We start from the raw sequence: 23535 nt of genomic DNA on the forward strand, positions 1-23535 counted from the left end.
AATAAAATATTTTGTGGACTAATCTTTATTTTGACAATATGTCTAGTGAGAAATGTACCCGTTACTATCAGGTTATACATTTATTTTGGACATACAGTCCAAAATAATTGGTTGGTCTGTTTTGCTGGACTTCTCCCCAAAAGGGGCTCACAAATCGTGAAATATCAACGTTTCCGGTGCACGGAGCGATCAGCAGGATTTGGTGACCCGACCTGCGTCGGTGCCGGTCAAGGTTTGGGTTAGGGTAAGTTCAGACAAACCTCCCGGACCCTTTCTTTAATTGGGCCCCGAATGACATCCGTAAAGCTAGAACGTGATCACACAGTCTGAGGACTTCCGGTGGAGGACGGCAAAAAATGTAAAAGTTTCCTGCAACGAAGATTCTCAACCATAAAAATAATGTTCGTTTATTTTCTCGCTCATAAACAAACACAAATGTCAGTTATTGTGAGTGACAATAACGATGATGCTTTCAGACTAAATGAAGAAAGAAAAAAAAAACTTTTTTTTTTTAACTTTTCTTGTATATATTATTATTAATCTATCATTATTGGCCTATTATTATTAATAATAATATAATTATTAATATTAAAAGGTTGAAGCATAAACAAAGACAAATGTCGGTTATTTTAAGTGACAATAACAAGTGATGCTTTCAGACAAAATGAAGAAAGAAAAAAAAAACGTTATTTTTTACTTTTCTTTTTTATATTATTATTATTCTATCATTATCAATCTATTATTTTTATTATTATTATTATTATGTCAATGATTATATGAATGATATAAACAAAATACAATTGACAAATAACTAAATTATTGATTCTATAATATCAACAGACTTTAATGATTGAGTTTTAAAGATTCTTGAAAGCTTGAAGCATAAACAAACACAAATGTCAGTTAAAGTTGATTCCTTGTGGAGAATACATAAATAAGATTGACTTAGAGAAATAATGGAAATTAGCAATTAGTAAATATTTCAGCTACATGCTAGCTGTGTTGACTAATTTGGGCTTTTAATAAAAGTTTTAGGCTGTTTTGGAGTCAGACTAAAAGCTGTTTTGGCTAATTAAGGGTTTTTTTTCAGTTTTTTACGCTATTTTAAAGTTTAGTTATTTTTTCAGCTTTTTCTATTTGGCATTTAGCTATTTTAGTTGGGTATCAGCTTCATCATTTTCAGCCATCTTCAGTGATTTTAGCCATCACCTTTAGCGTTTTTAACTATCAATTTCAGCATCTTCAGCTGTCAGCACTCTCGTCTTGAGCAGTCAAATTTTACAGAATCACATTTACATTTTCGCAGGTGATGCTATATATTTAATTCATAATTATGTTAAAAATTTATGGTTTTAAAGTAAAAAAAAAATGTAGTTTTGGTGTGTTCAATATCAATATTATCAGTAATAATAATATCAGTAATAATATTCAGGTTTCAAAGGACCATAGCATTCCCTCCCCCATCACTTCCAATCTAAAGGAATGACTTGTTATCTCAACTTCCTTCAGACTGACCCGCTAACCTGGACTGAGGATCTGTGAATGTACGTCTACAGTTTCAGAAGCAGAAGATCAGGAGGGTTCCAGGACCTGATGGAGTGTCTCCATCTTGTCTGAAAGTTTGTGCTGACCAGCTGGCTCAAACTTTCATCCGCCTCTTCAATAGCTCCACCATCATCCCAGTTCCTAAGAAGTCCCCTCTCACATGGTTAAATGACATGGGCAATGCAGTCAACATAGCTCTGCACTACATCCTACACGAACTTGAGTCTGCAGGGACCTTTGCATGCATCCTGTTTGTGGACTTCAGCTCTGCAACCAGCATCCCAGAGATCCTCCATCAAAACATCACTGTGCCTTCCTCCACTTGTTAGAGAGGAAATGGAGCGGATAGTCCTTTGGTGCAGCTAAAGCCACAGAGCTGAACACACTTAAAACTGTAGAGATGACAGTGGACTTCAGGGAGAAGGAAGACAACCCCCCCTCCCCATCCCCATCCTCTTCACCCAATTCTAAACAGAACAGTCCCCTCTATAGACCCATACAGGTTCCGAGAGTCCAACATTTCGAGCGACCTTAAGTGAACCTCAGAGGGTTGAATTACTCCAGAAAAGGCCCAGCAGAGGTTGTAGGTGCTAGTGTAAGAAGTGACTGAAAAAACAGCTGCTGTCTCAGCAGCTGCTGACCATCTTCTGCACTTCCATAATCCATTCTGTCCTGACCACATCATGGATTGGTTTGGACCTACAAGCAGACAGGGACTGACTGAAGAGGATCTGCTGAGACCTGTGCCGGTACTTTTTTGTTTATTTTCCAATTCGGGAGCAGAACCTCCTCATCTAGACTCCTGCAGGAGCAGAATCCCCTCATATAGATTCCTCCTCATTTAGACTCCTGCAGGAGCAGAACCTCTTCATCTAGACTCCTGGAGGAGCAGAACCTCTTCATCTAGACTCCTGCCGGAGCAGAACCTCCTCATATAGACTCATGCAGGAGCAGAACCTCCTCATATAGACTGCTGCAGGAGCAGAACCCACAGGAGCAGAGAATCACTTCAAAATCTTAAATGTTATTTATCCATCTAATGATAACCTTCATAATAAATTAAATATTGACACAAACATGTACACTTGTTGCAGCAATAACATATAAACAGTTGCACAACTTTTCCATTCATTATTATTAAAAATGTGAGAAATCCAAATTTTTCTGGTATGATTTCAGTGCTGGTTAACCTGCAATTCATTTCCACCTTTTAAATCTGTTAGAAGCTGTTAGATTTGGTCTACAAAAAGAAAAAAAGCAGAATTTGAAATACATAAATGTCATTTTTTGACAGTGCCACTAGTTTTTGTTGGTTTCAAAAATGAAATACTTGTCAAAGGCTATTTTACAAGAATGTAAAATACCCAAAACCTATATCTTATTTGAACTTTTAGAACACATTCTTTAGATAGTTAATAGACCATAATTTGTACTTTTTTTAATGAGAAAACTCAAGCTATATCCCTGTGCTTTTCTTTTAAGAATAATATATTTATATGTTTACTCTTTCGGTCGTTGTTTAGACGTTGTTTACTGTTATTTTCTCTTCTCTGTCTCTCTCTTATTCTGATTTGAGATCTTGTTTATGTATGCTGCTTTGTTGTGAGCCATTTATATTCAACAATAATTGTATTTTTGAGATATTCATGCTGTATTGTTGAAATATCTTGTCAATCAAAAACATGATTGAATTAAAACAGTTTAATTGGAAACCTGTGTTTTTTTCCCCAATTCCTAGAATTTCGATAAAATTTTGCTCAAATATGTAATGGAAACACAGCTAATTTCACACAATTATTACCGTGGAGCAACAGCGGCTTCTTTCTGGTTTGCCTAGCGTCTTTGGCTACCATAGCAACATAAAAGCGTTCCATTGCAACTATGTATTTGAGACACCTGAAAAAATGTAAGTAGGAGAAAAAACTACATCTACATCTAGAAAATTGTTCAAAACAAAGTCAAAGTGTTTATACGTCCTAAAATATGTTAAATTCCCCCCCAAACCCAGGTCATGTCTACCGTATTTGTTCTTGCCGCTAGGAAGCTCGCCCTGTGAATAAACGTTGTTGTTTACGAGGCAGAAATCACAGGAACATTATTTTTATGGTTTGGAATCTGTGTTTTGGGATCACTCATGTCCGTCTGTTGGACCAAAAGTAGTCAGACTGTGTTACGTTACATTTATGTGTCATTCCATGGAAAACATAGCGCCACCTACTGATATTTTATTAAACCAAGTATACAACAGACACAAACCTGTATCATTATAATAAAATTTTAATAAAGAAAGAAAACGTCTAAATATTCAGATTCTCTCTTACCTCTACAGCTTTCAAGAATCATTAAAACTCAATCATTAAAGTCTGTTGATATTGTGGATCAATAATTTAGTTATTTTTCAATTGTATTTTGTTTATATCATTCATATAAGCATTGACATAATAATAATAAAATTATTATTATTAATAATAATAATATTGATATAATAATAGACCAATAATGATAGATTAATAATAATGTTTTAAAAAGAAAAGTAAAAAAAAACAAAAAACGTTTTTTTTCTTTCTTCATTTTGTCACTTAAAATAACCGACATTCGTTTTTGTTTATGAGGGAGAAATGAAACGAACATTATTTTTATGGTTGAGAATCTTCGTTGCAGGAAACTTTAAAATTTTTTGCCGTCCTCCACCCGAAGTCCTCAGACTGTGTGATCACGTTCTAGCTTTACGGAAGTCATTCGGGGCCCAATTAAAGAAAGGGTCCGGGAGGTTTGTCTGAACTTACCCTAACCCAAACCTTGACCGGCACCGACGCGGGTCGGGTCACCAAATCTTGCTGATCAATCCGTGCACCGGAAACGTTGATATTTCACGATTTTGGAGCCCCTTTTGGGGAGAAGTCCAGCAAAACAGACAAACTACGAACTGTATGTCCAAAATAAATGTTTATCCTGATAGTAACGGATACATTTCTCACTAGACATATTGTCAAAATAAAGATTAGTCCACAAAATATTTTATTCGGAGTGATTTTCCACCGAAAAAGAGTGAATATCCCACCGTGTTTTTGTTAACGACAGGGAAAAACTCAAAAATCAGGTGATCAGTCACGTGATCCGGAGCAGCCCCCGTAGAAATGAATGAAAAAATGAGACTTAGCAATTCCACAATTTACACCTGTTTTTTGTGAAACTGCTACGTTTTTCTCTGTGGACAAACGTGGGTGCTGTATGTTTTTGTAGGAGACTGGGTTGGTATGAAAACCTGCCGCTCAGCTCCGCCTCCAACTCTTTTACCGGAACCGGAACGTTCCGGCTTACTGTTCACCCCTGGTGACATGTTTAATCCAGCTGGATTTCAGGTGTGCACACAGGAGGGGGCGTGTCTGTCGACTCTGCTGCTCATCTCTCATTACAGCAGCAGGCGGGACTTTTGCGGAGAAATGCTGAGTTTCCGCGATTCTTTGACAATGGTAGTTGTTGTAGTAAACTCGTGTCGGACCCCATAACATAATAAAATAATAATCGGTTTCCTCCATCTGGGATTTGTAATAGCAGACAGCTTCGATTCGCTCTATCTCTCCTCCGCAGGCGCTCTGCTCTGCCTTGCAGCAGTCAGATACAATTTCATCTTTCCCCCTTTTATTAAATTAAAAGATTAATTTCGATTGATCAGTATGAAACTATGACGTCCAACTTATAAAAGCAGCATTAAAAAGACCTTATAAAAATGTTAATAAAAAATATAACTTCCACCAAGTGGTACGAAGCTGCATTCAGGTCCCGCGGCCCTCGCGGCCGACAAGGTCAGGACAGAATTTTTTTGAGGCCCACTAGAGGACGCTCGCGGACCGAGATCGGGTCGCGGCCCTATGGTTAAGAATCACTGTTCTAGAGGACTTCATGGTTCCTTCTGCTGAAGAGCTGAATGGAGATGCAGATTTCATCTTCCAGCAGGACCTGGCTTCTGCCCTTACTATTGAAGGATTAAAGATTGACGTATAAGTTTGAAAATACTTGTTTTTGATTGATTTGATGTGATAAATAATCTCAGTCATTATGCTTGTCCAAAAACTGAGAAGCAAATTGGGATTTGGGATTTGGGATTTTAACCCTATTCAAAAACTTTTAAATCCTCTTTATGTGGGTTTAATGAGCTGGGGTCCGTTTAAAGGAAGCAGGTTTTTTTGAATCTCTGAGTTTGTGAACTTCAAATTCAGGAAAACTCTGAGTTTTTGGTTTCATAAACAGATGACTTAACCCCATGAGAGTGGGTCAAACCAAATCTGTTTCAAGAAGCGGGTTAAGCTGAACTCAAAATCAATCACTATGGTAACTGAGTCTGTGAACCTAACCTGGTCTGGAGCAGGCTTCCTTCAGGAAACTGCGGTCTCTGCGGTCTCCGCCCCTTTTTAAAGTGAAGGATGTTCAAAAAGGACTTCCTCATTAACGTTTAGAGAACATTCACATTAGAGACGTTTGCACCACGCAGCCAGATTCCATGACCGGGGTTTGGGTCGCCGAGGCACTCGCCTTCGACTGCCACCCAAACCACAATGCACCGGCCCCTTCAGAGCTCCCCTGCAGGTGGTGGGCCCACTGGGGAGACTGTGAGGGTCTGCTGGGAACGTCTGGCTGAGCCCTCCGTCAGGGAGGTCTTTAACTCCCACATCCGGGAAAACTTCAAGCAGGTACCGAGGGAGGTTGGTGACATGGAGTCCGAGTGGACCATGTTCTCCACCTCTATTGTCTCTGCTGCTTTCCGGAGCTGCGGTCGCAAGGTCTCTGGTGCCTGTCGTGGTGGCAACCCCCGAACCCGGTGGTGGACACCGGAAGTAAGGGTTGCCGTCAAGCTGAAGAAGGAGTCCTATCAGGCCTGGCTGGCTTGTGGGACTCCAGAGGCAGCTGACAGGTACCGGCAGTTTAAGCGAGCTGCGGCCCGGGCTGTGTTGGAGGCAAAAACTCGGTCCTGGGAGGAGTTTGGTGAGGCCATGGAGAAGGACTATCGGTTGGCCTCAAAGAGATTCTGGCAAACCATCCGGCGCCTCAGGAGGGGAAAGCAGTTTTCTGCAGGCACCGTTTTCGGTGCAGGTGGGGATCTGCTGACCTCAACTGGGGACATTGTCGGGCGGTGGAAGGAATACTTTGAGGATCTCCTCAACCCTGCTGACACGCCTTCCGTTGAGGAAGCAGAGGCTGAGGACACTGGGGTGGAACTGTCCATCACCCAAGCTGAGGTCACCGAGGTAGTCAAAGAGCTCCTCGGTGGCAAGGCTCCAGGGGTGGATGAGGTTCGCCCTGAGTACCTCAAGTCTCTGGATGCTGTGGGAGTGTCTTGGCTGACACGTCTCTGCAGCATTGCGTGGCAAACAGGAACCGTACCACTGGACTGGCAGACTGGGGTGGTGGTTCCCCTTTTCAAGAAGGGGGACCGGAGGGTGTGTTCCAACTACCGGGGAATCACACTCCTCAGCCTCCCTGGGAAAGTCTATGCCAGGGTACTGGAGAGGAGAGTCCGTCCGATAGTCGAACCTCAGATTCAAGAACAACAGTGCGGTTTCCGTCCTGGTCGTGGAACAGTGGACCAGCTCTACACCCTCTCCAGGGTGCTGGAGGGTTCGTGGGAGTTCGCTCATCCAGTCCATATGTGTTTTGTGGATTTGGAGAAGGCGTTCGACCGCGTTCCCCGTGGTGTCCTGTGGAGGGTGCTCTGGGAGTATGGGGTCCGGGGAGCCTTACTCAGGGCTGTCCGGTCTCTGTATGACCGGAGCAGGAGCTTGGTTCGCATGGCCGGCAGTAAGTCAGACCTGTTTCCGGTGCATGTTGGACTCCGGCAGGGCTGCCCTTTATCACCGGTTCTGTTCATAGTCTTTATGGACAGAATTTCTAGGCGCAGCCAGGGGCCGGAGGGGGTCTGGTTTGGGGACCACAGGATTTCATCTCTGCTTTTTGCAGATGATGTTGTTCTGTTGGCTCCATCGAACCGGGACCTCCAGCATGTATTGGAGCGGTTTGCAGCCGAGTGTGAAGCGGCTGGGATGAGGGTCAGCACCGCTAAGTCTGAGGCCATGGTTCTCGACCGGAGAAAGGTAGTTTGTCCTCTCTCGGTGGGTGGAGTGCTCCTGCCTCAGGTGGAGGAGTTTAAATATCTTGGGGTCTTGTTCACGAGTGAGGGAAGATCGGAGCGTGAGATCGACAGGCGGATTGGAGCGGCGTCCGCTATTATGCGGTCGCTGTACCGGTCCGTTGTGGTGAAAAGAGAGCTGAGCCAGAAAGCAAAGCTCTCAATTTACCGGTCGATCTTCGTTCCAGTACTCACCTATGGTCATGAGCTTTGGGTCGTGACCGAAAGAACGAGATCCCGACTACAAGCGGCTGAAATGAGTTTTCTTCGCAGGGTGGCTGGGCGCTCCCTTAGAGATAGGGTGAGGAGCTCAGTCACCCGGAGGGAGCTCGGAGTAGAGCCGCTTCTCCTCCGCATCGAGAGGAGCCAGTTGAGGTGGTTCGGGCATCTGGTCCGGATGCCTCCTGGACGCCTCCCTGGTGAGGTGTTCCGGGCATGTCCCACTGGGCGGAGGCCCCGGGGAAGACCCAGGACACGCTGGAGAGACTATGTTTCTCGGCTTGCCTGGGAACGCCTTGGAGTCCCCCCAGAGGAGCTGGAGGAAGTGGCCGGGGAGAGGGAAGTCTGGGCATCTTTGCTTAGACTGCTGCCCCCGCGACCCGGTCCCGGATGAAGCGGAGGAAGATGGATGGATGGATGGATGCACCACGCAGAAACCAAAACAGCATGTCCATTCACAGAGGATCATGTAGACGAGGAGGCTGGATTCATCCAGAGGGAATGTTATTTACGTCGGCAGAGGATTTTGAGGCCACGTGTCGATTGACTGGAGTTTCCCAATTCATTTTTATTTGAGCGATATCGTTTTTCAGGAACTTGCTATTAATAATTTCAAGTTTTTTTTCTCTTTTTAAACCGTTAACAACGGAAATATTTAAACCTTAAACACTGGAGATGCCTGTCAAATCATCCAATGTGCTACATGTGGCGTACCAAATGTTAGTATGATAGTTTGCGCAGCTACTTTCCATTGCGAAGGATGATGTTTGAGTCCCGGCAATCGGAGAATCTTTATGATGCTAAAAATAACTTTCCAGTAAATATTTTTTTGTTCTTGAGAATTAAAGTTAAATAAATACTTATTTCATCATATTCCAGGCAGCTAGTGTTTATTTTTTGCGTGATATATGTGTGTGCCTGTATGTTTCTGTCGTGGTGGGTGGGGGTTACTAAAAACGGTCATTCATGCAATTACGGAGATTACTTGTTAAATTATTGACAGATCAAAAACCAGTCCTCACTTAACAAGTGACAAAATGTCCTTCCTGACATTATTTAGTGCTTATCCTGAATTGAAATCAGAATCAGAAGCAACTTTATTGCCAAGTAGGATTTTACCCATACAAGGAATTTGTCTTGGTGATGATGGCGCATTCATCATCCATCCATCCATCCATTTTCTTGACCGCTTTGTCCCTTTCGGGGTCGCGGGGGTGCCGGAGCCTATCCCGGCTACTGAAGGGCGAAGGCGGGGTACACCCTGGACAGGTCTCCAGTCTGTCTCAGGACCTCAATCACACACACATACACTCTCACAATCACACCTAGGGGCAATTTAGAGTCACCAATTAACCTATGAAGAATGTTTTTGGACGGTGGGAGGAAGCCGGAGTCCCCGGTGAAAACCCACGCATGCACGGGGAGAACATGCAAACTCCACACAGAAAGGTCCCAGCCGGGATTCGAACCAGGGCCTACTCGCTGTGAGGCAAGAGCGCTAACCACTGCGCCACCGTGCAGCCCGGCGCATTCATCAATAAATAAAAATACAGGCTGTTGAAAATATTTTTTTTAAATAACAATTTTATGTTTGCTCTGTAAAACTAGAATATTAGAATATTCAAATGTATTTGTAGAATTAATGCTTTTTATTAAATGAAATTATCAAGTAGTTTAGCCCCCTGTTTTATTTATGTTGTCTTTCGAAACTTGAAACCTCCTTCTTCTCCACCTTCTCCTGAGCCAGACACTAATGCTCCAGACCAAAGGGGACCCGTGTCTGAGTGGCACTAGCATTAATAAAGGTTAATGTATTAAGCTAACAATCCCAAGTGAAACGTTCATTGTAAATCCCATCACCAGGACAGAGTTCAATGCCAACTGCACTCAACCACTGTTGTCTAACTTCCACTGGAAAATTGAACAAGCCTATAGACTTTTGACAGCTGAAAGCGATACATCTACGAGCCATGCTAAAGCTAACACAATAGCAACTGCTGCAGAATCAAAGATTAATGCTGGAGCTGCAGAGCATGGTGGCGTTGACCAATCACAAAATTGATTGATTGGTTTGGTTTATTTCAAGCATAGTTTGAAAAATACAGAACAAAACACACAATTATTTCAAACTCATTACAGAAAAAATGAAATGCATTGATTAGAAAATAGAAAAATAAACAAAAATAAAACACACTTATGTCACATTTGGTTCACTCATTTTTTGTGATTATTAACTAGTCAGTAGAGTTTGATTGCTTGAAAAGGAGTGGGAAGAAGCAACTTATTTACTAAATGCAACTGTAATACCTTGTTTCAACCTGTAGGGGTCAGCACAAAGATGGTTTTAGACTATATTTTCAGGAATGAAACAAGTTTATTTTAATTTGTCAAAAATGTGGCAACAACCAACAGCCAGCACTTTTAAAGCTCCATTTGTACAGGTAAAAAGCCAAAAAAGTTGATTTATTGTTTGGTCACCCTTTAAGCAGATACATTCTGCTGGCTGTAGAGACAAAGCAGAGCAGAAAAATGGTCTAAACATGATGTGAGAAGTTGAAAATGTATTTCTTTTCTTTTTTCCACAGTCAGACAGTAACACCAGTTTCCTGAGAGCGGCAAGAGCAGGGAACCTTGACAAGGTTTTGGAATACCTTAAAGGGGGCGTGGACATCAGCACCTGCAATCAGGTAACAGATGTAGATGAAGTCCAACACATGACTTTCGCTCCAGGTGATGTGCAACTTAGAAAAACCTGGTTGAAAAAAAAAAAAAAAAACAATAGTGACTCCACACATAGCAGAGTATTCAGGGCAATACAAAGAAACCAGTCTGCTCTGGGCTGCAGCTGCTCATTATTCAGGATGAGCGATGGGCAAAACCAGGAGGTAACAGTAAACATTCTTATGTCTGACATAAAACCTTCAAAGATATTCACGTCTGCATCGGCATGTCACCTGTCACGTGATGTTATGACAGATGCCTATAAAGTGATTTTTGTGCCACCATATTGTGAACGAAAGTCAGTTTTGAGATAAAAATGTCCTAAATTGCAAACAAATGTAAAGTTTAAGAATAAAACCTAATGATTTGCTTTCAAAAAATATTTTTGCATTTGCAACACAAATGTTTTCAGATGTGTTGTCTCACATCTCACTTCCTCCCTATCTTTGATTTTGCATTCATAAGTTTCAATTTAGAATAATAAATGTGCCACACCACACAGCCACTAGCAGAATTTCATTAACTATGTAAATGCACAAATTATATTTGCAATAATAAATTATCTTACTGGAAACACCACAATTTTGATAAGACTTACTTATTGGCTAGAATGACTATTATTATTTTTTTTAATACTGCTGAACAGTCACCCAAATACTCTCTTTTAGTAAATTTATTTTAAAAATAGATGTTCTCATCCATCACCGTGTTTTTAATGACTCATTGCATGTTGGTTTATGTGTTGGTTTCACATAATTATGATATAATGGTAACATTGTCCTTGCGAAATTGTGTTTTTTCAACATATATAGAATTCTGCTAAAGTTTTGCGGATATATGTGATGGAAACGCAACTAATCACAGACAAGATGTTTCATGCTGATTGGTCTAGATTCTAACCCATAAAAAGTCACTGCCTCGATGCTTTGAGACAGACACGACTTTGGATATTTTATCTGTTCGAGTGGTTCTGCAGTCTGCAACCAGGTAGTTTTTAGATCAGATTCCATGTAAAAAACAGAGCAACCAAGTACAAGAATTCAAAAGGATGAGTACAAATTTGTTGTTCACATGTAAACTCTTTTTAAGAAAACGTCCAGTCTCTGACGTTGGGTTCACGCTGAACGCAGAATCTCCACAAAGCACCACTGAACGGAGGCCGCTTCCATTTGGTGCTCATGTTACCATATGGTGTAGTGAGCTCTACATACAAGTCAGGCACGCATTGAGTGTGCACTGAATGTTCAACCCAGTTCAACATTTTCACGCATTATCACAGCAGCGCAGAGCAATGACCAATCAGATTTGGGAGTGGTACATTGATAACGTCCACTTCAAAGCAGGAAATGCCAAACATGATCAGCAAAGAGAAATGAATCATGGCGGTTTGTACCCGGTAGGCTTAATATGACACCCAGACAGACTGTGATTTCAGGAACACAGTCATGAAAACAAAAAAGCCTGGAACAAGATTTAGGGAATTTTCACAGCTTTTACTTTTTGCTCAGAGGTTCTCTCTATTGTAGGCAATAAAAAATACAATAGAAGATGATTCTCCTCCCTGATTATACCTGTGTGAGGGCACTGCTCCGGTGTGGATACCGCCTGCTGTGCGCACGATCATAAACACCGTTGAGCACATTCTTGAATACGACACACGTGGGTGATGTGTCTGCATCTTGAGTGTGTGTAGCGGACGGGTTGGCGTGCTCTTCAGGTATACTCCCCTCCTGGGAAATTCCTGCAGCTCCTTTGAAAGCAAAAGTTTTATCCAAGCCATAACATCTTTGCCCCTTGTTAATTCCCCCTTTTTGAAGATATCCTACCCTCAACTCATTAACGAAAGGCCTTTTTATGCACAGCACACATTGAACACATCCACACACTGACCATTTCTTATCTCAATATATATATTTTTATTTTAGTTTCATTGACCTATTTCTAGTTATTATGGTACTCACATCGAACGCAAATTGCGGGACAAATCTGCGTGCCCCGCCTCTTTTTCACCGCGCGGTAAATTCGCTGCTCATCTCTTGTCAAATAATGTGGGAGGAGCTACCAGCTCTGTCTGTGGATATCTCACTTAGAATGAATGGAAGACATCTGATGTTGAGGAATATGATTTATTTATTATGAAGATTTCTACAAAAACATCAGTAATCATGTCTCCATGTTTGGGTTATGATTATTATTACAAGATTTTCCCGGTACAGGGGGGTGTGTCTGTATTCAAAACTGCTTCTGCAACGTTTGTGTGTCTCTGTGAACTTAAAGTTTCTCTGTTTCATATTAATCTGAGGGGTATAGATTAGTATTCTACCCGCTGATAGTCACTGGAAAAGTCATGTGCCCAAAGCGGAGTTCCTGATTGGCAGATGCGACGCAGCAACCTGTCAAACTCCAGGTTTGACATTTACATTTTATTTATTCATCTAAAATAAAATATACATTTTAAGATTGTTATTGATGCCATAATGGGAAAATAATCTTAATAGCCATAGCTGTTGAAAATGTAATTAAACAGATCAAAACACAGTGACCTCTAGCCGCATTCTGTGGTTGTCAGCTGATTGTGTAAACATTTTCAGCAGTGGATCATTTTCGACACTGAAGTGCTAGAAAACAGCCCTAAGAGAAATTAGCAGACATGCCAGTCCACTTATTAGGTAGTTAAAAAACATGTAGGTGAAAATTACTTGAAAATAGGAGGATGACAAATATAAAAACAGCTAAGCTAACTCAGGGCTAACGTGGACGGTCAGCTGTAAAAACCAAATACTTATATTTTTTTAAAAGTTAGTAGGATCAGATTACCCAACTTTATTTCTGTTTCTGATCTTTCTTTCTCTCTTTTTGATTAAGACTGCAGTTGGCTGCCAGTTTGCATACTTTAGCTCAGAGCTAGCTTAGCTGTTTGTGTCATTACCATCTATTCTTTAAACCCGCTATCCCTTTCAGGTTCACAGTGCTGCTAGAGCCTGGACCGGGTACACTCTTAACCCGACTTAGTGGAGTTTACTAGAAAGTGCGAAGAAACAGATTGCTCTACATTTTTTAAGTTTTTACATAGATGCAAAACTAGACAAGTTTAGTTCAATGACCTTAAACCAGTGAGTTAATACATTTGACAATAGGAAATGATGCTAGTAAAGTTTACTCAATAAAGTATGTAGTCATAGCTTATAACCATAAGTGCTAATGTTTTTAAGAAGTAGGATTTCTCAACTGGGAATTGAACTGGTTTCCTGCATGCCAGCCCTGAACTCAATCAACTGAGCTATCCAGCTACTCATAGGAATATTGCAGCAAAAGATTAAAAAAAAAAATCTTTAATTTGTTATCAAACGATGAACAATCTAATTCTCAACTTTTAGTGGCAAAGTCCTTACGAGCTCTGACTGTTTTATATCTTAAAAAACTTGTTAAAACAGAGTAAGAAAATAGTCCCTTGAAAGCGGAAATGATTTCCAAACAACTGTGATGATGGACTATAGTTAGGAATGGTTTGGTCACTACATCAAAATATGCCTAAAATCCCAAAGGAGAAAGAATGTTTACATTTTGAACATCAAGAAACCAACCAAAAAAACAAAACAAAAAAAAAAAAACAATGCTTACTTATTGACCATTCTTGGCTAACAACCAGCACTTTCAAACTCTGTGAAAAAAAAATAGGATTTAAAAGCAATTTTTATAAGCAATGAATATACAATTTTAAAATGAGAATCTACTCTTAATGCAAACTCTGATGCATATGCAAAAACCTGGAGTGGGCACACCCGCCCGCCTGTCCTGGATATAAACTGCTAGCCAAGGAGGGTATCCCCCACGCTAACAGGCTTGTGTTGTGCCAAGGTACATTTCCTCTACCAAAAAGATGCCTGAGACTGGGGAAACAAATTCTGGCAGGGGACATACCTTGGCAAAACATTGGCACCGGAGGGCAGACAGCGGAGCGGCAGCAGCAGAAAGACAGGGATCCCTGCAGTGTCAGCTCTGGTGTTTTATTTTATTTCCTCATTCTCTTATAAACATCTGTCTTTTTTGCCAACACTTACGGGTCCATTTTATTGTTTATATGCTCCAATGTTGTCGCCTGGGAAAAAAGAAAAACGGCAGGACTTGACTTATAACTTTTCTCCCCAGCAGAGGTGTCAAGATAATTTTCCTGCCATTGTAGTTTAATGAATGAGTCGCAATGCACATACTCACTCAGCTGAATCGATATTCCAGCGCTAGATATATAAGCCTGTGACGGTGGGATGTATTTTTGAGAGTTTGTAACAGGTGAAAACAAAGAAAAGTTGTATTCAAAACAAAGGAAAATCATTTTCAATAGAGACATGTTAAGTGTAAAACTATATGTTGTATTCATATTTTTTCTTTAACTTTGTATTTATGAATACAAATCTAACTTTATGAATATGTTTCTTTTTGAAAGTTATCTTACCACATGTAAGCATTATTTTTATTACTGAAGTACCAAAATGGACACAGAATAGATGTACTGTTACTTCTACGTGTTGGATACCCTTGGTATGTTAACGCAGATGAACAGAAAGCCAAACTCGTTTCACAAGCCAGGATGTGAGTTCCTTTATTCAGGTCTCCTTAATCCATTTTATAAAGGACATTGCGACTTGCAAATAGACGAGTGAAACTGAAATACATGAAACATAAACAGAGAAAAAAAAAACACACCAGTTAAGCACTGAAAAGTGTAAATAAATCAGGAAACAATATGAAAACAATCCTTTTAAATGTAACTAACAATATCTCCAAATTGTTTAACTGATGAAAACAATACATGTGTATGCTAATTCGGGCGTTAACATGTTCATTCTTATGCAAATGCACCGTGACCAGCTGGCGAAAGGCATGGGCTAGGTCTATTTCCTGAAAACAAGCATTACAGAAAAACGAACTTAAATAGACTTTATAAATAAACTAAATTAACTTATCCTTTCTATATTTATCATTGAACACTTGCCAAACTTACAGCTTTGGTTTTCGGAGGTTTTGAAGAGCTGTTAAGACACAGCAGAAAGTAGTTTCAACACCAGAAGCACTTCTCAAAGAAAACGGGACTTCCTGCTACCCAGAATGCAATGCGAGTACAGACTATCCCACCAAAATAAAATACAGGAAATCGCTGCTGACAGAATAATCACTTTTAACTTAACTTGAATGGAAAACAAAAACAAATTATGAAATATTTCGTAATAACATAAATGAGAACCTTTTTCTTCTTTTTAAACTTAAATCCTTTTACTGGGGGCAGAACAATAGAAACCGAATCAAAAGAACCGTATTGGCACCGGATTGTAATAAAACACCAATACTACTCGTCGGTACGCGCTTTAAGAAATCTTTGAGGTGTTTCAGATGCGTGTCAAAATCCCCAGTACCTAATCTGTAATTTGCCCTCTTAGGCACTACTGCATTAACCGTTGGAATGTTGCTGGAGGCCTAGGGGCATGTGTTGGAATTGAAATAGGCCCTATGCCCACTGGCGTGGTGAAAGCAGTCTTTTCCTGGTTATGTGGTTCCATCTTCACCTGCCAGTACCCAAGGTCTAAAGGTTTAAACCATTATAATAATGGGTGCAGTCCACCAGATACACTGCAACATGTCTTTTAAAAGGGCTCACATGTCTTCGTAAAGCAGGGGTGGAAGTGGTCGTTCACGTATAAGGGCTGAATCTCCAGCCTCACTATGATGGGTCTCCTAAAGTTTGTTTCTTTATTTCTGAAAGTCTTGAAACCTCGAAGGTCCCGTCTTCTTCCATGTGGTCACAAACATCCACTAAGCCCATCTCTACTACACCTTCATCTATAGGTGTTAGGTAAACATCCTAGATCCCATAGAAATCTTTATCTTCAACAAGGTGCAACCAGCCAAGCTTCTGTTAATGGCCTACAGAGATGAGAAACATGTTCAAGGTACGAATGTGAATGGAAAGTCTGCCTTGGCTTATCTTGGTCACCATGCGGGGAACAGATGTGGCCCCTGGCTCCTCAAGTGCCTCCACAACGACACAGTATTCAGATCCATGTGTCTCTGTTCTTGTGTGCCCCCAAGCCATTATTTCGGTTTGGGCTGGTATAGTTATGCCATGCCGGTGGACTGACTGGACGTAACCCAGAAAGTCCTTTTCAGACGTCACTTTGATTTGCTGGCAGGCAGCCAATGCAGTCCTCCAGGCACTTTGGGATTTTGGATTCTGGCAAGATAGAGAAACCAAGTCATGATGTTTTTGGAACACTATGGTGGCTGTCATGAGGATGTGGGATTGCTATTGGCCAATAGTGCTGCCACGAATGATTATTTCAATAGTGGGCTAATCACCGATTATTTTTTCCGATTAGTCGACTAATCAGGTCATGCGCAAAGTCGATGTAAACCACACATCTTAACCATCATTAGCTTTAAACTAACAAAAAATAGATATATAGCATCACCTACGATAATGCTAGTGTGAATGGTGTTAGCTGAATTTGGCTGCTGAAGATGCTAGTGCTGATAGCTGAAGAGGCTGAAATTGATAGCTGAAATCACTGAAGCTAATAGCTGAAAATGCTGAAGCCGATAGCAAGCTAAAATCTTAGATAAATGGGAAATTAGCCCAAAAATTTTTTTAAAATCCTAAATTAGCCACAAATAGCTAGCATGTAGCTTAAATATTAGCTAAATTCCAAGTTAGCTTAAAAAGTGAAACAAATACTAAATTAGCCAAAATAGTTAGCATGCAGCTGAAATATTACCTAAACTCCTAAATTAGCCAAAAACACCTTAACAAAATGCCAAAATAGTCCAAAAAGCTAAGCTGAAAGCCATCTAAAATATTAGATGTTAGGTTCAAACAACCTGAAACATTTCTCTGAAAGGAAGACAAGAGAGGGGTCAGTTCTTAAATCAGATTTTACTTGCACAAGGAGAACAGACAGAGAATGTTCAAACCAGTCTCCACCCGCTCTGAAGATCTTGGTCCAGGGTTTCCTTATTTATAACCTTTCAGGGGCGGTCTTATTTTATTTACATTTGCTGCTCTCACGGTGTGGAAGGAAAAACAGCCTCAAACTGGTTCTACTATCATTAATGTCTTAGTTCAATGCAATAGGTCTGCGTCAGCATCTTTGAGTATCTGTAATGTGTCAGCCTCCAGACAGCCTTCAGCCTAGGATGACTGCAAGCTTCCAGACACCAGCTGAGCACGACCTTTAATGAGCAGAAAGAGAAAAGAGGTTAAAATTATACAAAGCAAATATAAGATAAATGTATGTACAACTCTATCAAAACACTCTATCAAAATGCCAAAATAGTCCAAAAAGCTAAGCTGAAAGCCATCTAAAATATTAGTTAAATGCCAAATTAGCCTAAAAAACATAAAATAAATCCTGAATTTGTGGGGTTTGGGGCTGGGATTAGCTGTGTTTCTGTTTAGCCTTTGTTTTCACCTCCTCTCATTTCACGTGTGTTGATTCCTTTCCTTTTCCACCTGGTTCTTTGGTCTCCTAATGGGTACACATGTGTTTGATTGTAAGGTTTCAGTTTAAAAGCTGCGTGTTCACATCCACTTGTTGCCAGATTATCTTGTGTGCTGTCTCGAGTACCACGAGCATTCCAGCCCCTTAAAGACTTAACAAAAGAAAGAACTAAGGAATAAACAATATTCTTCTGCGAACAACCTGCGTCTGCGTTTGTGTCCACACCCGGATCTTGAGAGAATTAGCCGAAATGGGTTCTATATAACTGAAATATTAGTCAACTCCAAAATTGCCTAGAAAACCTTAATAAATGTAAGACTAATCATGGCACCCCTATTGGTCAATGCCTCATCAGCTTTTAAAAATATATTTTTTGGTCTGCATAACTAGGGCTGCAAATTACCACCCAAATCCTAAGTTGATTTGATCTTGATTCACATTATGGGGATTTGATTGATGATTTGATTGATTCGATTGTTTAACTTTTAATAGTTTTAGTTAAAGAACGATAAATTTTCTTTGATAGGATTAGAAATTCTTACACTAAAAAATATAAAAAATAGTTCCCTTAAAAATGAACTAAACCCTCGATTTTATTTGCACCTTAAACATTTAGGACCCTTGGTGGGGGGGTGCTTGGACATCATTGCCAGCAAACAGTCGATGTCCTTTCAGTGCCCCTCCCGCCAATTTTAACCGCACCATAGACATGTAGGGCCGCTGGTGGGAGGGTGACGGGGCATCTCTGCGAGAAATCAGGAGATGCCCTGTTAAGGCCTTCTCAGTGGCTCCATGGCGGGTGTTGGGGGGTCTTGGCTGCAGCTGCTGCCCCGGCGGGGGGTCTGGGCGTGGGGATGGCCGGGCGCTCTCCCCCTGAGTACATTACATCACCATCCACCTCAGTGAAACATAAACACTCACCTGAGCACAGGTGTCAGCTCACCTTAGCACTAACCGTTTGTGTGACAGAATGAAAGTCTTTATCTGAATGGGTTTGTATGATGGAGCGTGTGAGCTGCTGTTACAGTTGAATTGAGTACATGTGTAGTATATGTATAGTATATGTGAGTATGTTTAGTTTAAATGCGGAGACTATTTTGGCCAACAAGTGTGTGTGTAACTATAGAGTGTGTGTGTAAACAGGCCCCGCCCGTTCTAGTTTATCACTTAGTCCTGGTTGTTTTATGATGTTGCTTCCCTCTGTTGCCATCTTCTTCTTCCCCTCCCCCACCCTCTTCCTTTTTTCCGTCCGGTCCAACAAGAAAGAAAAAATAAATAAAATAAATAAAATAAAACATAATCAATATAAATAAAGTTTAGCATGAAATACAACAGTTGATTTATACTCAATAAATCCCTGTTGTGACAGTAAAATCTGCCCAACACAAGAAGCTCTCAGCCCACATCTGTTGGCTCAGCTGTTGGACAGGACAAGTTAAAAAAAAAAAAAAAAAAAAAAAATGAACTAAACAAATTTGCTAAATAATTTTTTTTCTTTTAGTTAAGATCAATTTGGTTCAATAAGGTTATTTTTATTGTTATGTAAACACCTAGCATCACCTTTTTTGCTACCTATAGATTGTAAAATGTGCTCAGAAAATGGTGAATGGCATACACTTGTATAGCGCTTTCTACCCTCCTTCAAGGCCCAAGGCGCTTCACAGTCACAGACCCATTCACCCATTCATACACTGGTGGTGGCTCCGCTGCCGAACACTGGCGCCAACCTCCCACCAGAGGCAATTCGGGGTTCAGTGTCTTGCCCAAGGACACTTCGACACATGGGCGAGCAAGGCGGGAATTGAACCCGCAATCTTCCGATCTGGAGTTGACCGCTCTACCGCTGCATGTAGCCTTCTGTTTTCTGAATGGTAACACAATTTTAGGAGTTGTTCATGACATTTAATTATACATTGAATCTGAATCAATTTAAAGGAAGGTAACTATTTGAGCTGGTTCCTGTAGGCTTCTTTTGTACCTTCAATCCTGTTTTCTCTACAGTCTGTGCCACCCCCACATTTCTTTCTTTTGGTTAGTTCACTTCTCAGCTCATTAGCTTTTCAGTCATGGATAGTGGTGCAGTGTAACCTGATGGAACACAACAGTCCTGTCCTAGCAACAGTCAGAAGTAACAGCCCACTAAACTACACGGAATGGAAATCTTTGCACAGTGTGTGCTGGACAGACTGTTCTGAAGTTATCAACAAACATTGTTGAACGATGTCAACCCTGATCTCCTTCAAAGATATACTATTTTTGCTCTAGTCTCCAAATGTGTCTTCCTTCAAGAGCTCCCTTAAAGTATATTTTTAGCAAAGTGTAACAAAAACAAAACAGAGTTGCTTTAGTGAAGTAATAAATACATCAGTCAGGAGTAAACAGATTGAATAGAAAACAGAACACAGAAGGGGTAAAATTCATTTAGCTTTATTCTCTGCTTTGTCTTCTTCTGTTTGTTTGCTCCTAGTTAAAAAAAGAAGAAAAACCACATCTTTTCAAAAACGTCTTTTTTTAATTCAACAAAGAGCAGGGCAGTCAAATCCACAGAGGTTCAAATGAAACTCACTCCAATAAAATAGTGTTTTGGTTGTTTTAACATGTTCTTGTAGCATTTTTATCACAATGGAGAACATATGTATAATATATTTAAAATAAAAACTGCATTTCTAAATATTTCTTTATTCAAATTGTGTTGGGTCAGGGGCAGATGAAAACGTGTTGTTTGAAAATCTTGGGTTTGTGACGCAGCCGACGTCTGAGCTGGAATTTGGCTCAAAACTGTACGCCTGGGTAGTTTCAGTATTGCTTGTTGTTTTGTTTTTTTTCGTTGTTTGTTTGTTTTGTTTGTTTTTGGTACGCTAATGTTAGCTTAGGCTTGTGAGGTGCTATGAGCTAGCAACAGAAAGTGCAAACCAAAGAGTTATATAACACCAGAGGTGACATGCTAGCTTGTTGCATATGCAAAGTTGGACGGCATATTGGAAGACCAGAATTTCCTCAATAGCAGTGAGCAAAGAGGGAAGAGCCCAGCGCTGAATGCCTGTCCAACAGGGGGATGGGGGGCATGGCGTACAGAAGACTTCCTGTCGCATTGGTGCCTGAGTCCTTCTGATAGAGCAGGAGTAGGGAACCCTGGTCCTCGAGAGCCACCTTCCTGCATGTTTTCCAATATACCCTGCTCTGGCTTGTTCTTATGGGCTGGACACACCTGAAGCAGGTAATTGTCATGAGTCCCTACACATGACCGATTACGTGGATCAGGTGTGTCCATCCAAGAGGGAGATAATATCTGCAGAGTTAATGCGTACGTCTGCATTTGAATCATTTCATTTCAGGAGAAGAACTAAATCATGTCAGAAAGGTCATGTTGTCACTTGTTAAGTAAGGAATGGTTCTTGATCTGTCAATAATTTAATGAGTAATGTCCATAATTGCATGAATGCCACCCCACACACCAATATCACAGCCCACAAAAGAAAAGAAACACTGGAATATGGATGATGCTAAAATAAGTATTATGTAATTTTAATTTTAAATAATTAAATCATAATCACTGATAATGATCAAGCATGTTAATGATTGGAATGTGAACCCCCAACCTCTGCTTTGAAAGGCAGCTTGCCACACTGACAACCACTTTAACATTTGGTGTGCATCCCTCAGCACGGTAGATGATTTGAGATGCATCTCCAGTGTTTAAGGTTTAAAGATTTCTGTTGTTAAGAGTTTAAAAAGAGGAAAAGAAAACTTTGCATTTTTAATAACGAGTCGGTGGAATATGGTATCGCTCAAATACAAATGAATTGGAAACTCCAGTCAATCGACTCGTGTCCTCAAAATCCTCTCCTGACGTAAATAACATTCCCTCTGGATAAATCCAGCCTCCTCTCTTCATGATCCTCTATGAATGGAAATGCTGTTTTGGTTTCTGCGTGGTGCAAACGTCTCTAATGTGAATGTTCTCTAAACGTTAATGAGGAAGTCCTTTTTGAACATCCTTCACTTTAAAAAGGGGCAGAGACCGCAGAGAACTCTAAGTTTCCTAAAGGAAACCTGCTCCAGACCAGGTTAGGTTCACAGACTCAGTTACCATAGTGATTGATTCTGAGTTCAGCTTAACCTGCTTCTTGAAACGGATTTGGTTTGACCCACTCTCATGGGGTTAAGCTACCTCTGTTTCTGAAACCAGGAACTCTGAATTGTCCTGAACTTTCAAGAAAACCTGCTTCCTCTAAACGGGCCTCAGGTTTCCTGTGTTTGGGTCCTCCACCACTTCTTCCTGACAACATTACTGTAATACCACGGCCTGGTTCTTATTTTTATAATGATCAGAGTTTTTTTTTCTTTTTATGGTCATTTTACTGTGTCTGCTAAGCCGGATCTCTTTGTTTTCATGCAATTCCAATATGACGTCACTCTTAGTGTATCCCGGAAGATAACAACACTCAAGACTTTAAAGAAAACGTTATTAAGTCTGAACCATACCTTAACGATTTCGCCCTCAGCATTCAGCGATGTCACCGCTACTCTGCCCCAGACCGCCCTCTAGCGCTAATCCCAGGTCAATCGTGATCTGCTTTTTAGAATGCAAAACGAAGGAGAAGGTGCTGCGTGCGGCATGGGAAAAGAAGGACATTCGACTCGGAGAACGGCGTGTATTTTTCGACCAGGATTACCCCAGCAATATTCTCGCTAAGAGGAAGGAATATAACAATGTAAGAAAGATGTTGAACGAGAAGGGGCTCCGTTTTCAAACCATCTACTCCACTAGACTTCGGGTGTTTTATGAGAATGATCCAAAAGTTTACAACAACCTGCGAGAGGCACTGGACGACCTAAAGAAAAGGGGAATCATTGAAGGGGGCACAGAGACATCAGCAATCTGCACCGTCAATCCAGGAACGAAGGAACCCCCGGCAGACAAGCGGAGTGCCGCGCTGGGTTGGAACTACGAGACATGAAAGAAAAGCATCCAAGACAAGCTACAGGCGTTCAAACGCAGAGGAACCTCCACCTAAGGAAATATTAACTCCCGAAAAACTAGGCAACTTTCCTCTTCAAAACATATGGAATATACAATGACCTCTCACAGGGATCTTTTCACACGCCGTCTTCACACGTGCTGCTATGGGAGAAAGGAGACGGAGAAGACGCCCAACAGCAGTTACCCCGGGCTTACACCGCTATCGTCAAGGCTTCGTTGCGTCGTGGGAGTGGACTAACTACAGCCGATGGCTTACACTGGCTGCTGCTCCAGCCACAGCCTGTGAAAGCTCAGCCCAGACAGAGTAGTGCTGGATCTCTATGATCAGCTTCTCATTGTCCATGGTTATAGATAGATAGAAGATAATCTTTATTCTGTCATTGCACCCAATTGCACAATGAAATTAAAAGCAAAAGCAATCCACCCCTCCTTGGTGCATAAATATAAAATAA

General features: G+C 40.9%; 1 protein-coding gene across 28 annotated transcripts in view; it reads left to right on the forward strand.

Moving 5' to 3' along the window:
• Nucleotides 1-23535, forward strand: part of ank2b (ankyrin 2b, neuronal) — a 203536-nt gene that overhangs the window by 69367 nt on the left and 110634 nt on the right. For 27 of the 28 annotated variants that reach the window (XM_036216674.1, XM_036216668.1, XM_036216673.1 and 24 more), the window contains exon 2: nt 10474-10575. The exons of the other annotated variant lie outside the window; for it this stretch is intronic. In XM_036216674.1, coding sequence (XP_036072567.1) covers nt 10474-10575 — 102 coding nt within the window. The remainder of the gene's footprint in view (nt 1-10473; nt 10576-23535) is intronic. 28 annotated transcript variants of the gene reach the window in all.

The sequence above is a fragment of the Oryzias melastigma genome, linkage group LG18 (assembly GCF_002922805.2).
Source record: "Oryzias melastigma strain HK-1 linkage group LG18, ASM292280v2, whole genome shotgun sequence".
NCBI classification, from domain to species: domain Eukaryota; kingdom Metazoa; phylum Chordata; class Actinopteri; order Beloniformes; family Adrianichthyidae; genus Oryzias; species Oryzias melastigma.